Source organism: Rhagoletis pomonella, unplaced genomic scaffold, assembly GCF_013731165.1.
Source record: "Rhagoletis pomonella isolate Grant_MI unplaced genomic scaffold, Rhpom_1.0 Rhpom_scaffold_00003, whole genome shotgun sequence".
NCBI lineage: Eukaryota > Metazoa > Arthropoda > Insecta > Diptera > Tephritidae > Rhagoletis > Rhagoletis pomonella.
The window spans coordinates 76785773-76805576 of NW_023458557.1; the positions used below are offsets into that span (position 1 = coordinate 76785773).

Below are 19804 nucleotides of genomic sequence, written 5' to 3' on the forward strand. Positions count from 1 at the left end.
GCTTCTATGTAATACAAATTTTTACTTTGTTAATTTCAATCAGCATTTTTTTATGTATACACAGTATATATACACTCAAGATATGTACCATTCATTCCAGCGTATATCGGAATAGGGTTGCCACATAAATTTTGGAGTAAGAAATTTATTTAATAGATATCGAAATCCATTTTTTTTTATTTCAAAATATTTTTTAAAGCTATCCAAATCTTGAAAACTCTAAAAAGTATATGCACTACGGACGGAGCTTGGTAAACCTGGTACTTTTAATTAAATTTATAAATTATTAATAAAGGTCTCCGCTTTCAAGCATATTTCCTCCTGTCTCTCTATCTTGGAGTTATGACAAAATGTTGGCCGGCCAAAAAATCATATTACATGAGGCATTTGAAAATTTCAGATGCCGACTAGAAGATTTTGATTGAATTGATTGACGGTCACTATAGACGTGCTTTATTGCATACAGCCTTGACTGCTGATTGTACTTCACAAACTGAAATGAATTTAGCGCCAAGTTAATCCTTTGTTGTAAGTTTTCGTAAAATGTTGAAAAAACTCTATTTTTATACCTTCTTCCCACCACAAAACGCATAGATTAATAAGCACTTTTATTTTTAGAACTAGCTTAAACCGGATAATATAGTAATTTATAATGGGCACTAAACAGTTTTGTGCTGTGAAACTTTCACCATTTCAATGTAAAAATAAATAGTTTGCATGTGGTGAGAATTGCAATTTTATTAGCTTTTCATGCGTCAATGCTAAGAAGAGAAAAATAAATAGAATTTGAGAAAGTATTAGCTTGAAAATCAGTTAACGAAAAGAATTTGGGTCAGAAGTGTTGCTGGCACTTGCCAGAAATACATAAATTCTATGTGTGTGTAGCCTATGATAAAAATGCCACAGAAAGATGGTGAATGAGCAGAGAAGAAGTGGAGTATTAAAAAATTATAATATGTAATAAAAAAAAATAAATAAACAAACAAACAAGTAGTGAACACTTTCAGCCACGCAGTAGAGAGAATTTTACGCACAGCAAGTAGTAAATATTAAGCGCTGATAAGTGATAAGTGGATGCTAATCGATGACGTTGCGTCAAGTGCTATTGGAAAGAACCGTTAAGCGGTGACGAGCTGAACACGAATGCAAATACAAAGTGAGTCTCTGGATACATATACGTACATATGTAAATTAGGTCGTACCATCTTATAAGCAAAGAAAAACCAAATTCGGCCGTACACCTCTGAGTCTAAAGCAGATACGTTAAATAATTATAAGTAAAATAATTTAAATCAGCATTTCGCTCAACGGAAATTATTATTATATGATTTTTATTTTTTTTTCGATCAGAAATACTGATTACACGGTTCAACAAAATTTGGTCGTATTTTATCTAAAAAACGGGTAGAGTAGAGTCCATCAGACGAATTAGATTTCCATAAATACGTGTTTACGTCCAAATTCTATTTAAATTTTTCTTTTTTTTTGAAATTTGTCACTTTTGTCATATTTTGACAAAAAAACATTTTGTAACTTCAAATCAGCATAAAAAAATCTATAAGATGATGTCGGTCCCGTTTTCGAGATAAAATATGATACAATTTGGTTGCACCGTGTTATTTTATGATTTTTATTTTTTCTCTCAGAGATAATAATAACTATTGAGTTTTATTTTTCAAATTAAAAATGATTATTTATAAAACTGAAAAGGCCATACAGACGCAACCTACTGAAATTTTGACCTGAAAATTTTGGGACTTGATCCTTTTATTAGGGGGCCGCTACATCTGAAAAGGTTGTGTTGGAAATCACGCTGGTATTGCTTTTGAGTTTTTTTTAAAGATCATTATTCTTAAGTGAAAAAATAAGACTCAACAAAAATTATTATCGTATTTTCTGCATTCCAGTAAGAATTTTAGTTGTGCTATTATCTTTGAGCAAAAATATAAAAATTATAAAATAATCATTATTTTTGATCGAAAAAAATCAGGTAATAAAATTTCTTTTGAGCAAAAAAAATTAAATTCAAGTATTAATTTTTATTTTACAGTAGGACGTGCAAGCACAAATACGTGAGTATAGTTAAAAATGTTTTACGACGATTACAACTTGTTGATTTTTTGGTTAAAATTTAAAAAAAATTATGATTATTTTCTGTTCCTATCCTAAAGTAGTATATTTGTAGGCAATTTCGAAAAAAAAATTCTTTTGGCCGAACCTCGGGGTCGCCATTTTACATTTTTCACCATATCATTATCATTTTACTGTAGCTTCTCATAGTATGAGTTTTAGTACTTACCCAAAAGATCTTAGTTCTTATCACCCTAAGACGCCAACCCTAATGTTAGCAAACTAATGCCAAATTTCCACTAGGCATTGAAATGACAAAAAATGTATGCCATTTAAAAAAATGCCATGTGGAAATGAACTTTATGACTATTTTTTTAATGTAATGACACGATTTTTTTTAATGGCCGACTTTGTCATTTATCATTTTTGCCATTTTTGCCAAAAATTATTAAGAATTGACTAAGGAAGTATTTCGATTCGAAAGAAAATTCGATATTTTTCTTCATTAAGGAAATATTTTGATTATTCCAGCAGAACTATTAAAAAAAAAAAAGCCTTGCAAAAATACTTCAAAGTACAGCGAACTTTTTTTCTTTGTAAGCTGTTTCGGTCTAATGTCCATACTTATGTATATACTTCAATATGTAGAATATACTTACAATTGGAGCAGTAGCACAGTTGACAGCAAAAGGTAGTAAACATTTGAAGGTGTTGGTCACTACTGTAATTTTGTTGTTGTTAGCACGAGCTGTAGCAATTAGCGTCTTATAGCCAATGCTCGGTTTACCAGACTACAAATGAGCAAGTAAATGATAATTGTCAGGCCATGGCGGCCATGTGATGATTGTTCTAGATAAAAAGTAGCTGCTCTGAAATTTCAATAAGTCGATGGGCTGAATTTTCTTATGTGCATAAATATGTACGTATTTATCGGTGGTTCCTCTTTAGCATAAATTTCTACTCAAAGATCTACATAGTTTGTATTGCTTCGGAGTTTTGTTTGTTTGTGTGTGTGTGTCGGTTAACAGGACGGTGCCAAGAACGCTTGCTGTTGCACTTTAGGACAGTTAAAATTTGACATTCAGACTGATCGGTAAAAGGAAGCAACGGTACAGTGGTGCAATTAAAAATGAGTGATTTTCTGTGTGTGTAAATTACTTTTTTTTTTGAAAGCGGACTTTTCGTTAACCGAGAAAAGGGAGAAAAAAATACACCACTTCCAAATTTTGTAAAGGGAAAATTGTGAAAAAATTCAGAAAAAAACTCAAAATGCCTTGTGACACACTCAAAAACAACAAAACGTTGAAGCCCACCGTCGGATGCTTACTCTGTAGCTTCGCTTTAGTTTTTGTATTCTCAATTACGGCCTTTGCCTTCACTCAAATGCAGGACGACAAAGCGAGTGCTTTACGCTTCGCTGACGAAGCTGAAAATGAAGTAGATGCCGAAGTAGTGGAAATAATTGTGAATGAAGGAGGATCACAGTACGCTGGCCTTGGTGCAGTGAAAAAATTTCCGCAAACAAATGATACAGAAAAGCTGCTGACAACAACAATAAGACAGCAACAGCAACAGCAACACCAACACCAACACCAAAACAAACGTGAGGTGGGCACAAATGAAGATAAACAAACCGATAATAATCACACAACCATTAATCGTGGCTACTATGAAGAGCAGCGACCAGTTGTCGTACACGCTGAAAGTCTACCAACACTCGGGCGTCGACAGGACAACTTTGGTGCACCACCAACCAACTTTCAGGATCCCTACAATGAGCGGCCGGTAGCGGAGTATGAAGCGGACGAGCTAGAGGGCGCTTCAGATGACGGCGGCGGTGAAGTGGGTGTGGATCGACGTCCTTATGAACCGCAGCGTTACTATGATGATGGTGATGAAGATGAGAGTGCTGCAGGCGATAATGAATATGTTCCAAGCGAGCAACAAAGTGCAAGCGAAGGTCGTGCTGCACAAAACTCTGCTTATGATTCATACTATCGGCAATGGCATTATGCGACACCAACGCCGGTGGCAATGCAACGGCCAAATGGTGGTTGGGAAGTTGGCGATAATCGAAAGTTGCAGAATGGCGTACGGTAAGTGATGGAAAAATAAATAAAAAAAAAACGCAAATTTGAAAAAAGTAGCATATGAGTGAGAAAATGCGAGAAGCATTTGGCCCATGGGCAGTCACAAAGAATGCGCTCTGAGGTCTCCCCTCCACAAGCCAACAAAACCTGCAGTCGGTCCTAGAGAAAGCCCCATTTTCTTTGAATTATACCTTAACTAGCAGTGTCATGTCAGATAGCCAGCAAGAGTCCTAAGAAACTCCTGGCTAACTTTAAGGAGTCTTTCTAAGTTCCTCCTTGAAGGAGTTATGAATTTCTTTGATTGTCTCGTTCCTTTTGAGACTCTTCCCAAATCCTAAGCAGTTTTGCAGTGTACCCTTTAGATGTGCCGCAGAAACGCACGGGACCATGCATGCGCATTTGGATTCCCAGTTTTGCAAGACCGCCAGCCCTTTCGTTGCTTTTAATCCCTTCATGCCCAGGGATCCGCCACAGCGTTACTCTATTATGGGTTCCTAGGCTGTCCAGACGCCTTGATGTCCTTCTAAGTGAGTCTAACCGCTGAAACACAAAGCCGGCGAGAGGCGAATTTTTCGCCGCAATGTTCGCTGTAAAAATTTAAACACACTTATTTCTATTGTCGTCGCTGGCGGTAGCGGCAAAATACGATCCTTTGTGGCAATATGTTAAATATTCTCAGGTTTTTGAATCGAAATTGAAAAATACTGTATTAGTTTTTGTTAAAAACTTATAATCTTGTTGTTTGTAAAAGTTTTAATTGTTCCTTGTCTGAATTCATTGTCGCCGTAGTTGTGTTTTGCTGAGCGAAATTTTTGGACGAAAGTTGCTGTCGTCGTCGCTCTACTGGGCAAAAATTCGCGGTTCATCGGTATTGTGTTTCAACGATAAGGTCTTTAGTGCTGCCTGACTATTCGACATAATATTTATTCTGGCCCCGTTAGTCATTCTCCGAAGATATTCTCGAACACAGACTTCGATTGTGAAGACTTCCACCTGGAATGTGGTTGGGTATGACCCCCTTGACAGACTTTTTTGGCATCTTGGTTCAAGCATGCCTGTCCCAGTACTCCCCTCGTCCACCTTCGGTCCATCGGTATACCATACTTGGGACCCTTTTTTCTATAATAGATATTATTGCTTCAAAGGATAACTTCGGTAGCATCTGTGAACATGATAGCGGGATCATCCAGAAATGGCCTCCAAGTGACCCCAAAGATCCCCACTTTTCATGCTGATTACATTGGGTAGCCGTATGCCTCCCGTAGGCCTCCTTTTCAATCGGAATAGACAGCGAAGTAATGCCTGTAATCACGCCTAGGGCATCCGTTGGAAAGGTGCTTCGCCTCTTCTGAGTACTCAACTTCTGTCTCTGCCAAGATGGGTCTAGTCAAGTTGATTTTCCTTCTTTTGGCAAATGGGACAACGGTGGACTTCAGTGTATGTATTGACAATCCCTTTGCAGCACACCAGTCTTCCGTTAATCTGAGCACAGGTTGCACTCTGAAGCAAAAAGTGTCTTTATGCCCGCCAACAACGTAGATGACTATCCGTAAGCCTTGAATCCGTTGACTCTCACATAGAGGCTTATTCTTGAGAAAGTTATCCCTTATGTGAAAGTCAATAAGTTTCTCTTATGTTTTTACTAGAAAGGAGCTGAAGCTAATTGGTTTCTATGCCTTTGGGAGCTGTGTCGCGTTTTTCCCCACTTTGGGTATAAAGATCACTTTGACTTCCCTCCATGTTGGTGGTATGTGAGCAAGTAAGAGACTTGCTCTCAGCAATCTGACTAGTGGCCTTTATATTAAAGCCGACCTCTGTTGTAGCAGGCATGGGTAAATGCCGTCTGGACCAGGAGATTTATATGTACTAAAGGTTGAAATGGCCAACGATGTCTTTTCCCTACTGATGATCCTTCCTGCCAGGCCTCTGGTGCTCCTGTTTGCGCACAAAGCGTTCACCATGGTTGCTGTATGACTTGAGCATTGGAGAATACATCCCGGGAAGTGGGTTTCCAATAGAAGCTTACTATTTTTTCCGCAGTGCCAGCTTAGGTACCATCTGGTCTTTTCAGAGTACATAGGACGACGTTCAGATGATCTAGTTGGAGTGCCTTCTGAAGGCGATGCACCCCTGGCCGGCAAGAAATACTTCCGCAGTGCTCAGGACACCTAGCCCTTTTAGACCTTCTGAGCTCACAGTTGTAAGCGGTTAATGCTGACTTGTCGGCGGTCCAGTCGCCTGTTGAAGTTGCCCTATTTTAGAGTTTCCTGGCTTTTTTCCTAATTTTCCCGAGAGAATCGTTCCACCAAGGGACACCCCCTTGAGACTTCTTCAAAAGCTTGTTTAAGGACGTCTTGGAACTGTCTCGCCGTGTCCTCATGCTCATAAACAAATGTATTTGGTGGCGTAGAACTATTCACTTCACGTTCTATGTAGAGGCGATTTCTTTCCCCGTTTATACGTTGCTTGAAAATGGTTTCACCGCATGCGTTTAATTTGAAACCACATTTATAAACAGAATTTTAATGCGCATTCGAAAAATGTATCGTATTCACTCGAACCGACATTTCAAAGCGTTGTGAAAACATGAATATGGTTTGAAAAAGTGCACAAACTCTTCTTGTCTAGTTTAATTCGCTTCAGTAAAAGAAAACAGCTGTTTCCATCATTACATAGTGTAGCCAGGTGCTAAAAATTACTTTTTATTTTATGATATTGTACAGTACATACATAAGGTACATACTATAAGGAAACATTTCATATGCTTACTCTAATTTATATTAGGTAGCGTTGCCACATAATCCGCTTTGAAATGCATGGTATAAACACTATACTGAAAATCGCATTCAGTTGATGTGGTTTCATTCAAACCTTCGTATAAACGAGGTATCTGTCAATATGGTTTGTTACTCTTTGGGCTTCTATATCGAATCTAATATGTCGATGGGCCGACATAGATAGTTCATTTGAGACATGCCAGTTTGAGATAAAGGTCACCAAACTAGTTGAGAAAATTATCAATTAGGTATTACAATATGGGTATCAATTGAAATGGGTTTGAAAATGCTTTACTTCCAAACGACACGTAGAAAGGATGCCACATGTTTAAAAAACTCAAATTCACTTTAATTAAGGGAATAAGGCAACTGAAATATGGGTATCAGAGAAAAGAAATAAATGAACATATTTAGCAAGAAATAATTTAAGAGTCCAGTAATTTAAAAGGAATGTAATCAGAAAAAATCGCTGAATAACAATGTATGTATTTGTAATAAAATAACAAATACGATGTCGTAAGCCTTTGGTTTGACACAATTATTATCTTAAAACTAAAATTTTAAAATTTGCCTTCACAAACAGGTGGCAACCCTCTCCGTAATATTTGCATGCTAAAACCTTCTTAAACCTCTTTCGCCTGACTCCCATATGGTGATACCCATCTATTTCAATTACCTAATTCCTTTAATTCAAATGGAATTTGATTTTTTAAACAGGTGGCAACCCTCTACAAGCACTTAAGAAATAAACCCTTTTTAACATATTCAAAAATAGAATCAAATTTTTTAACAGATGGCAACTGTTAAAAAAAATAAACCTCTATTGTCCACAGGTCAAGAGTTTTAATCTAACACTTCGTTTTTCAAAATAATTAATAAATTTTATTTCAAAGAATGTATTTTTGACATTTGTTTCTGTGAAGAGCTTAGTATAAAATTTGTCGACTTTAGTGGTTTCGTGGTGGCATATAATTTACTTTATAGGGAAATTTCTGTTTACATAATTCTTTTCAGTGGATAAATTACCTTTACAAAAATACCAAACATGTTCACATTGAAGACAACGAATTTTTCGAGTTTTTTTTTTTTTAATTTTTATTAGTGTATGAACATAGTTTGAAAAATCATTTAAAGTTACCTTTTTGTTTAGCACCTTGGCATCATCAATGTGGCAATATGAAAAGGTACTGCCACGTCAAGCAACGGCATTATTGTAATAGCAGCAGCGATAGTAATCAACATGCAACATAGTATTGCAAGCATTACAAATTTGTGGCGGCCAGCAAATGTGCTGCAAGTGCATCACGCTATTGCATTGCTTTGTTTTTGCTTTCAAATTTTACATAAACACGTCCATATTACGTACGTACGTACATACATATTTATGACCAGCTGGTGCATTATAAAGCAATTAGCAGCTGTTTTGTTGCAACCAATTTCCGCACGCACTTTGTTGCAATTGCAATATTTTTGCCAAATAGCACTAAGCTATGTATGCACAAAAAGCCAACAGCTATAAAATCGCCATCCACGCGTTTGCCTGAGCGTGTGGCACACGTTGACAACTGTGCGCCGTGGTACTTTATGCTTTTAGTTTATGCAACAATGCAAACTAATTTTAGCTGCACACAAAATTACAAATTAGATTTGTTGTTGTTTTCATAGCAACTTAACCACATTACTTTCTTCGGCTCCACTCTTACTAGATGCATAGCAGCGCTTTATTACGTACGTATGTACATACTTGCAACACAATGTTGCATGTGCGTGCGCTACCATAACCGCTTGCTTGCATGTCTGTGCTCAACGACTTTTGTTTATTATTGCAACCTCACACTTGAGTTGGCGTTGGCGTTGAAGGTGGCGCTGCTGCTGTTGTTGTTGTTGTTGTTGTTGTTGTTCGTGTTGCTATTATTTGGCATTTCTTCTCGAGTACTTCGTAACTTCTCTAAATATGTGTGTGCGTGCGCGTGTGTGCGAAAAAGGTAGGCAAATAAAAACGCACACGCACGCAATCGCTGCTACTTTGTTGTGCCCACAAATTTATGATGTGCATATGTACATGTTGCATGATTCATGAGTTGCATGTTGCTAGCCATATTGTCTTCACTTTGTTATGGTGTGAGTGTATTTCGAAGGCTGAGCGGAAGATCAACCTATCTCGGCAGCCAGTTCAAAAACGCTTTATCTCAGAAAACTTTTCAAGAACGACCTACTTCAGAATTCGGTTGAAGAACGCCCTATTTTCGGTTCAAAAACGTCCTATCTCAAATGAAAATATATTGGAAATGTGCTAAGATAGGGCGTTTTCAATAAAATTCTTAGATAGCGCGTTCTTCAAACAAATTCTGAAATAGGGCGTTGTTGAAAAATTTTCTGAGGTAAGGCGTTTTCGAACAGAATACAAAACAAAATACATATATGGTGACGGGGACGAAGGATGTAAAATACGAAAACGAATACGAATACGAAGACTAAGACCAAAAGGCGGACCCGACGGATACCAAGTTGAGTACGAAGGTTAACATAAAAACGACTGCGATTACAATTAAAATTACCATTAGCATTACTTTTACCATTATCATTACTTTTACCATTATCATTACCATTGCTATTACCTGAATGCGAACGAAAACTAAGTCGAACAAGAGCACGAATAAGACGACGAATACGAATATGAGAAAATGAATACGAACACGAATACAAATGCGAACATGAATACCAAGTTGAATACCAAGGTAAACACGAAGACGAGGAAGATTTATGATAAAACTAATGCAAATGCGAGCACGAACCCGAAGTTGAGTACGAAGGTTAACACGAAAGCATTTCTTTTACCGTTTCCATTACCAATACCTTTATCATTACCACTACCATTATCATTACCATTAGCTTTACCATTAGCATTTATTATATTTACCATTACCATTACCACTATCATTACATTTGTTATTACCACAACCACTACCAGGAAAATTACCATTACCATTACCTTTATCCTTACCATTACCATTACCAATACCATTACCATTACCTTTACCTTAATCACATGAATTACCATTACCATTGTTATTGCCATTACCTTTACAAAGAATATTACCATTAAAACTGCATTTACTAATACCATTCCCATAACCACCATTACCTCTATTTTTGCCTTTATATTCAACTTTATGTTTTTCCTTGTCTTTATAAAAAAACACCACAAAAATTAAGTTTTAGTTTCTAAGTAAAAAATAAAACATAGAAAATAACGACTATTTTCGAGCAAAAAATATATCGAAAGTTATTAGCGATTTTTTAGGTAAAACATAAAGAAAAAGAATCAGATCCGCTAAAAGTATTCCGAATAACAAGGAATATGTTGGTTTACTTAGGTACGCAGCATTTTTTATCCGACTTAAGATTTTCTGAACTTGGTAAGTAGGCCGGCCCATAGGAAGCTGTCGCACAGGCGCACCTCTTGTCTTATACTGTTGCAGGGGACCTACTGGCAAGAGTTAGGGATTCCCATCCAAACTAAATTATTGACTCTATGAAACCATAGTTAAGCATATTTAGTTTTACGAGGCACTATTCTGGTGGAATTCACAAGAGAAGGCTACACTAGCTAAACGATTAGAGCGTATGCACCGAATTTCCCTAATCGGTATTCATGGGCCACATAAAAATAACAATTGTAGCCAAGACCTTCCACTGTTCCTTTCTTCTGAAAATATAAACGATCTTCAAGGGGCGGATAAAAATGGTCATTAATACCGGGTCTAGTGCCTCCCCTTACCAATTTTAACTAAAGAAACCTTACAGACATGAAATTACTTTTGCAATCGGGGATGCGAGCTTCCGCAACAGAAGGTTTTATTCATCGTCCTTTATGTGCCAACGTTTATAGATATTTTGTTGAATGTAAATTACGCCAACTCGGAAACTTGAAAACTCTAATCACTCGACGTACATATTGACAATCAGAACTGAAATTTTATTGCTTAATTTTATGCAATTAGAAGCAGAGAAATTGCATTTTAAATGGCACTATTTATTTATCAAATAAAATGCAATTTAGATGTCACATAAAATCATTCACCATTACATTTGCATTATTTGAGTTTAAATTGCATTCAACTGGCATCAATTAATACGTACATATGTACATACATACATATACATATACATACATATGAATGTATGTACATCTATGAATAATGGAAAAGTAAGTTCAGTAACAGCGTAATTCAGTATAATTAACTACAAATTAAATTGCCTCAATATAAACATAATCATATAAACACACACACGCACATCCCCATACATAAATAAGTAGCACGTAGTGTATTAATACTGATGCACTGGCCAACCAGTCATCAATGACATGACCAATACAAACCATTAATGCAACACTGCAGGCGAAAATGCGACCCTGCAGGAACGACTTGTAATATCTTTGAGGAAGAATTCGCAGAGGGACGTTAAAAGTGAATGGAAAACATTTTTTTTATATTTATTAAAAGTTAACTTCACTCAGAAGTAATGATAAGTGGGGAAAAAGGGATATATTTGTCTATAATGTGAATTCTAAAATAAACTTATAGGGATTCTCCTGTAAACCCAATTTATTATGGAACATTTGGTTAACTGGGAGTGAAGTGGTATGGCATCTTAAATTACAGTATGTTTGTGATCGAGCGAAAATTGCTCAGAATTTATTATTCGAAGAATTTTAATTAAGAGGCCAAAAAAGATCAAAACTTCCTCTTTAACATTTGATAACGAAACGTGGTGCTTTCTAAATCTACCGAGCCAAGCGTAAAAGTGTCCAATAGCAGCCGGTAGAACAGCCAAAACCCAAAAAATTGCATTCGAAGACGTCAAAATTTAATCGATGCTGATTTTGTTTATACAACTCCAAGGGGTTTATCCACAAAGTAATCCTGCCATCGGGCCAAACAAATCTTCGATGCAATTCTGTTTGACGGTTTAAAGCGTTTGGTATATCCTATCCTTCATTTTCGGCTTGAACATCGCCGCCTGATGAAAGCTGACCAGTGTTGATGTTCTGGTTATTTTTTTTTTTTTTATCAAAATTGGTACTTTTTGCTTTATCAAATTTGGTAATTTTTTAACTTATCTTTCAAGTAGAGTAGAGAAGATGCTCTTCTCAACTGGATCAATATCGAGAAATTCTGATTCCACATTAGGAAGTGGCCCATAAAAGACATTTATTATCTGTTTAAATTTAAGAAGAAGTACGTAATCTTGCGAAAGTTGTTCCAGCGTTCGTTGGCTAACAGACTGGCGTGATCTCTAACAAACTCTTTAAAGGTGGCAATTTAACGTACCTATCCTTCCCTGGAAGGTTGTGACTAGTCGTACCTTTCCTTGCCAATTCGTCAGCCTGACGAGAACCCACAATATCATAGTTTACTGCCGCCCATATGAGTAGAATTCTAGGAGACTTTGCATTGTGTATGTGTGAGGATAAAAAGCTTAGAGCTTTTAGGGCTGCATGAATGTCAGAGAAGATCAAAATTTCTAATTAATGAACAAAAGTGGAAATTTGTGTGCAACTTAGGAGAATTTCAAAAAAAATTTGTAAGCCTTCAAGCGTTGATCTTATTGAGATATTTTCGACCCCCTGTTGAGATATGTATACTGTGCGGTATCTTAGCCATGGATACGGTTGTTTTGAAGTTTGAGCTTTATACGCTAAAGTCAATATTCTGCCTATGTACATTAAGGTGCATCACCAAAAAAAAAAATGCACTGTTTCACCGCAATTATAAAATTGTTATATTTTAAGACTTCTGCGAAAAAAACTATTTCGGAAAAATATTAAGATTTGTTATAATTTATAGACATTTCTATGCAGGCCTGTTAAGCTAAAACAACAACAAGTAACAAAAAGTAAATTTTTGGAAATATTTTCAAATAGACCCATCTCATGTAAATTTTAAAAATTAAATTAAAATAAAAGAATGGACACTAAAAATTTTGGTCAGCCGAAAATCATTATAACAACATATTACACAACCTAATAAAAAAGGTTTCTGTTTTAACATCTTCTTTATTAAGCTTACTATATCAAACAAAAAACTTTTTTCAATTATCTTCATTATAAACAAAATGGCGCCATTTACATTTGAGCCCTCTCATTAAGCTATGGACACCCGTTTTTGTGACGGTATCTGCTGCTCTCTGCCAATTAGTTTTGAAATACAGCTAATTTTACATGTCTTATTTCGCTTTTAACGGTTTTCTTTCAATAATTTAATGGGTTGTGGTCCTTTTGAACCATATCTACCCTTTATCTGACATACCAGTTCATGGCAAGAGGGCTGTAATGGCTCAATGCTAAATCGAGTCAAATCGAGAACTGAGACTTTATTTTGCTGTATGAACGACAGCAATCGTTATTGCAAACACTTATTCATATAAATTTCTTGACTTTTAGAGCCCGTGATAATAAATTTTTTGCTCTTCGTGTCACACTGGCAGATGGCTTGCCACACTATGTATATATTAGACCAAAAAATAACAAAAGCAAGGAGCTCGTCCAACATTTTTAGCTTGAAGGCATCTTGGACTCCATTTGTCTTCGTTGCATTATAAAACTCAGCGCCCCGAATCAGCTTAAAGGCTGGTTCGTCGTATGTTTCCTCGTTTTCACATACTTTTTCTGGCTTTTTGCGCAAAATTTTCTCCGCGAGCTCAGACTTCGCCGAACACATTACGAAGAATACTTAGAAGTTACAAAAAGTAGATACGCGAAATTAATAACGACCACATACCCTATGAATGTGTCCACTTACTTTATATTTACAGTTAGTTCTACGCAAGTCATGAGTAAACATAATCGTCTAGTTTTTTTCGTGTCCATTTTTTACTCCAAGTTTTATATTTCCGGTGGAACAGTACCAATTTTTTAATGTATGGAGAGCTATGCACCCTAATGTACATATATATGTATGGATGACTCGCTTGACTTGGCGAATTGTGAATTCTACCAATTCGAATATATATGCAAAATCGAACAGTACCAATTTTTTAATGTATGGAGAGTTATGCACCCTAATGTACATATATATGTATGGATGACTCGCTTGACTTGGCGAATTGTGAATTCTACCAACTCGAATATATATGCAAAATCGAATCGAATCCGTTCTGGATATTGAAGGTTCCTGCAAAGCATGATTTGTTAGGTATTCAATTAAACAATTTGTTAGAGATCACACAGCTCCAGTATCCAATGAGTGCTGAGAGGATTACCTAGGCTTCCTATGACAGAACCACCTTCCTTTTAAGAACTTTTACGCCCCCTTGTATTGAGAAAAGTGTTTAGTTATATCAGCGAAATATATTTTTCTCAAGACTAGATTTGGTAATTATAAACAAATCATGTGTTGAGAAAAATATATTTACTTGAAGTAACTAAACTCTTTTCACAGTGTGCCTGTTGGCCTGCAAAGCCATGAAATTAGAGGTGAACACACCGGACCATTGTCATAGAAATAGAAAATGTACGACAAGATACCACATGCATGCAAGCCATTCTCTTAATGCCTGACTCAGATCTCAAGAGCTTAAAAAAAAAGCATAGCGCCAAGAAAATGATTTGTAACCGAGTGTACTCATCGGAGTGGATAAGTTCCTACTTTCTAACCTCATCTCATGATCCTGGCCAAATCTTTGCCTATTTTCAAACGCAAATTGTCATAGAACCTTTCATAGTTTTATACTTGAGTTGAACTTTCGCTTTTGGAAAGCTCTTACGAGTTATAACAAATTGGTCGCCAATAAAACTCGAACTGTAGAAGGTCAGACTAGGTCGATGAATACTAGGTTAACTAATTCGCCGCAGCTGATCGTGCACTCTACGATTAATAAATTAGGCGTGGACTAATCAATCGTTAATTGTAACAGTAGGATATTATTTGGGGTCGAATTATGTGTGGCTAGTCTCTGAAGAAAATGGACAGGACTTAGCCCTACATACATACCTTCATATAAAAAGGTGCTTACCCTACAAGACATTGCTGAGCACTTTAGGCAAAAACTCTCACACATTTACACTTTTGTTTTTGTAGTACGGCATAAATGAGTAGTTTGACTATTAGTACTGAGGACTTTCTGATGACAACATTGAGGGGAAAGTACTCAATTTTTTCCCATGGCCTGAACGAAAATGAGGACTTTGATAAGCACTTTTGTGATTAGGGATAATGATAATATGAGTACTCATATGATACTCAGCTGTCTTGTAGGGTATTTATTATATTTATCGAGATTTCGTTGTGAACAGTAGTCTGTACATATTAAAGTAACGATGTGTATGTGAGAGAATTCAACACCACACATATTTATCCTCCGGGCAATGCATTACAACAGTGAGATACATACATATATTTTTATAATGTGGTGCAGTCTAATGTACATACATACGAGTTTGTATGAGTCCTTTGTTTATGTTTTGGCAATCGTACATATGTATGTACATACATATGTATGTACAAAACGGAAGTGATTGAGAAATGTTAACTCCAATTAAATTTTACTTCGAAATTTACTGAAATTTCCGTGCGATGAAGTTTCCAAATAAAAATTGTTAATAAATGAAATACATTTGTAATACATATCTACATGTGCAAATACATACATATGTATGTATTTATGTGCTCGTCATACATGCGTATGTACATTTACATGGTTAAATTTAAATAAACATTTATACAAATGAACACATACATATGTATGTATGTATGAACTTACAAATGTGAACAATTGGATGTCCATATGCATAAATGCATACATATATGTAAGTACCAACATATGCACATACGTATAACTGTGCATATATTTATGTTAATGTGTGGATATTGGAATTGGTGAACCTGTGTGTCCTCATTACTTATAAGTATGTGTGGAGGTAAGTGTAAGGTTGCTGGCTTTAGTTGCTGTGTTTTATACTAAATACTATACATTTTATTAAAACATATTGTTACTTTTGTTGCTAATGTTGTAAAATCGATTGCTTCGAGCGAAAAGTCTCACTGTCAAGTTGATTACACATAATTGCAAGCTTTTATTGCCAGCTTTGTGAACTGGACCACACACTTGACGTTTGCACATATGCGTACATATACACATACCTATGCATAACTATAAATGTATATAGTCATGTGAAAAATAATGTAAGGACAAGACATTTTGCTCAGTTTTTACTATTTTTTCTCTTGCTTGTTTAATAGTATTATTTTTGTTATAAAAATACAGCTCATTATCTAACCAAAACCATATAAGTGCAAATTTCGAAACTTTGTATAAAAATTCAGAAAAAATTTACAACAAACAAAATTATTATATAATATTATCATTATAACTTCTACCGCTTAGACTTTGTTGCTTTTTCAATTTTTAACCGACTTCCAAAAAAGGAGGAGGTTATCAGTTCGTCGGAATATATATTTTTTTTTTTTTTTGTTTTTTTTTATGTATGTTACCGCATAACTTTGGACCACGTCAACCGATTTCGATAATTCTTTTTTCATCGGAAAGGTAGTGTCTCAGAGGTGGTCCCATACTAATCTGGTTAAGATCCGATCAGTGGATCATGAGATATGTGAAGTCGGTTTTTTTTTGCTAAAAATTACTTGTTCCTAATAAACAATCGTGGTACAAAGCTCAATAAAAATATTAAAAATATTAAAAACAAACTTTTTTTTAAGAATTTTAAGAATTGTAAGTATGCAGTTTTATAGCCTATTAAATTCTAGCTTTATAAAGTGCAAGTTTGAAGTAGTGTTAGGAATTCGCTTTGATTTTTGATATTTTTTTGTGGATGGTGTTATTATTTTCTTCCCTACAAACAAAACAAAAAATTGTCGATTTGTATGGAAGAAAATACGTGACGATGTCGGAAAAAAAAGAAAACTGCTATAAGACTGCATATTTACTTTTGTAAAAATTTTGAATAAAATGTTTATTGTTGTTGTATTTTTTTTTTAGAAATTTTTTAGTTTTTCTAATATGTAAGTTTTTCCAGTGCATCTGCGCGCTCTCACTTTCGTGTACGTCTTTACTTCAAATGCTTTTTATTTAAATAACAATGTTTGCAAATTTGTATTGTTATTTTCACTGCTGTCTGTCATTGATCTTCGTTAGTATGTGCTAACGCAAACGCCACACGTTTGTGCCATTGGCATGCATATTTTTTTTATGAATGTCATCCTTGCCTTTCTTTATTTACATACATATGTATGTATGCATATCCGCTAATTTGTATGTGCTTTTCTTTAATTGTAAATTTATGCGCACATTAATTAGGTGGAGAGTTGCATTATGTAAGGACGTGCTCGAAGGAAAAGCTTTGTCTGCCTATTACTGCTCTGATTGGAACACACTTGGTGATTGTTGTTGTACTCGTTTCCTGAACCTTACCCTGATAAATCGAAGAAAATTCGGAAAAGGTCCCAAGAACAAGAAGAATCATGAACAAAAATCCTTGATGGTAAAAAAAAAAAACGTAAAAACTATCTCGGTAAACATGCTAAATCCTGGAAAGTCATCAGGCATTTAAAACCATACAACCCGATTTTTTTCCCACGAAAAATAATAGAAATAAAGCTATGTCATTTGCTTTTAACTTAAAAAAAAAAAACAAAATTGAATCGCAAAAAAATCAAAATTTACAAAAGTTATCAGAATTTTTATTTTGTGTCCTACACTGTAACTACAGGATAGGCTCTAACGTCATCTTCGAATATCGGTACGAAATGTTATAAACATACATATGTATTTTTGATTCGAAAATCTCTCGTTTCGGCTGCCAAAGTGCAATTCTGTTCTGAAAACGTTTACTTTCATAGCCGAGTTCCAGCAAACTATGAAGGTACCTTCAGTGAAAAATTCTGTCTGCAAGTGAAAACTTTTCCTCAAACGATGTCTTTATAAAGAGGATAAAGAATATTAAGATAAATACGTGAAGTCGCAGTATGAACAGCAGACGATTTCAATATTGATCACGAAAAGTGTTTAGAGCAGTGATACCCAAAGTGGTCCAGGTGCACCCACAGGGGCCGACGGAAGGCCCGACGGGATCTACGTTGCCGTAAAGAGGGTCACCAAGTCGTAAGTGGGGGTCCACGAAAATTTATCTAGTTTCTATAGTAAAGAATAAACATGTTGGCTTGGCTTTACCTATTAGAGGTTTACGCCGAAACATTTTGACGGCGGCGGCGGCGTGGCTCGGCGGTGTAAACCTCTAACTATTACCTATCAATGTAGGCAGATAATATACTACTAAAAATCCAGCCGGAAGCCTATGTAGTTAGCGCTGCGTTATTTAATTTATATGATAATATTGATTTTATTACACATATGTATAAGCTTTGTTAAAAGAATAGAAAAAAAAAATATTGCTAAAAAAAAATTAAATAACCAAAAAAAAAACAATCCAAGTTTTACGGTATTTTGTGACAGCTGCCTTCTGAAGCCTTAAGATTCTAATTTCCAGACTTCTTGGCTAAAATTTTTAGAAGCTACGGTTCTCATGAATTTCTAACAGATAGCGCGAAAAATAAGTTTTGAAATTTTCCACGAACTTGAACAATTTTTTTCAGTTAGGCCGGCATATGGATAATGTAGCCTGTTTAATAATCAGTGATTATTTAGCTTTAATTTCCTTTTTGAGTACAATTTCCTACTTCCTCCTCACTACAACTCAGTTCAAAAGCAATAAATTTTAATTTTTTCTTCAACTAAACTTCTCTTTAATATAACTCATTAGGGAGCCAAACATGTGAGGAGTTTAATAAACAGAAAACAAAAAAAAAAACAAATTTTTTTATTTTTATTTTTATTTTTATTTTAACCACTCCGAATAGGTTTGGAACTGAGCCGCGACGCCAATTTTTATCGTTAGATGTAATCTTCCAATTTTTTTACGAGCTTTGGGATAGAAATGTAGCAGCAGAGGGTCCAGCGAAACCAGTACTATTTTGAAAATGGTCTACGAGAGAAAAAATTTGGGCACCTCTGGTTTAGAGGAAAATTCAATCCTGTTGTCTTCTATTTGTTTAAAGTTTTTCCAACTCATATTAGTACATCGCTTGAATGTTATTTCGCACACACTGTACTTGCAATGTTGTAAAACCTTATTTATGTATATGCATTCCTATGTGTGTGAACTTGCTGAGTGCATGCAAAATAATAAAACTTTGCGGCAATGCAGTTACATTTACATAAACATAAATATATACATACATACATATGTATGTGCGTACGTATGTAAATAAACGTATATTCGTATCCGCATTTGTGTACTACGTTATTTATTTTTACGCTCAGTTTAATTTTATGCAAATAGGTATCTACTCAGCAGATTTTACAAGTAATGCAAACAACAAAAACAATAACAATAAAGTTTTAAGTTGGAATAATAATAGCAAAAATAATGATAATATTATTGCCAATATGATATGCACTTTAAGTGAGTTGAGTGCAAGCCGTGAACAGAAATATCTACTACATACATACACAGGCATATTTATTTACATACATATGTATACATACTTATAGTCTTGTATCAGATGTAGATGTCTATTTAAGTATTATTTCAACGCCTCAGTGAGACTCAACGAATTCCCATTGAACTGTCATTATCCTTGCTTGCCATCCTGGTATAGTAAATATATAAGTATCTTCTATGGCATTACTGCCTTCAAGTTGCCAAGGACGGTAACTTTATCCTTTTGCTACCCTGATCAGCTCGTCACTCGGGTTGACAACGGAGTGCAAAATGATGAGCTGCACTATTGGCAACAATGCAATTCGTGTGTGTGTACATTTCTTATGTGTTATATATGTATAGAA

The 19804-nt window shown here is 35.4% G+C and overlaps 1 protein-coding gene across 1 annotated transcript in view; it reads left to right on the forward strand.

The window, feature by feature from the left end:
* Nucleotides 1-3339: 3339 nt before the first annotated feature.
* The window catches only part of LOC118736381 (GATA zinc finger domain-containing protein 10), a 64898-nt gene continuing 48433 nt past the window's right edge, over nucleotides 3340-19804 (forward strand). Inside the window, exon 1 of the mRNA XM_036466476.1 lies at nucleotides 3340-4166. Within this exon, the coding sequence (XP_036322369.1) occupies nucleotides 3340-4166 (827 nt within the window). The remainder of the gene's footprint in view (nucleotides 4167-19804) is intronic.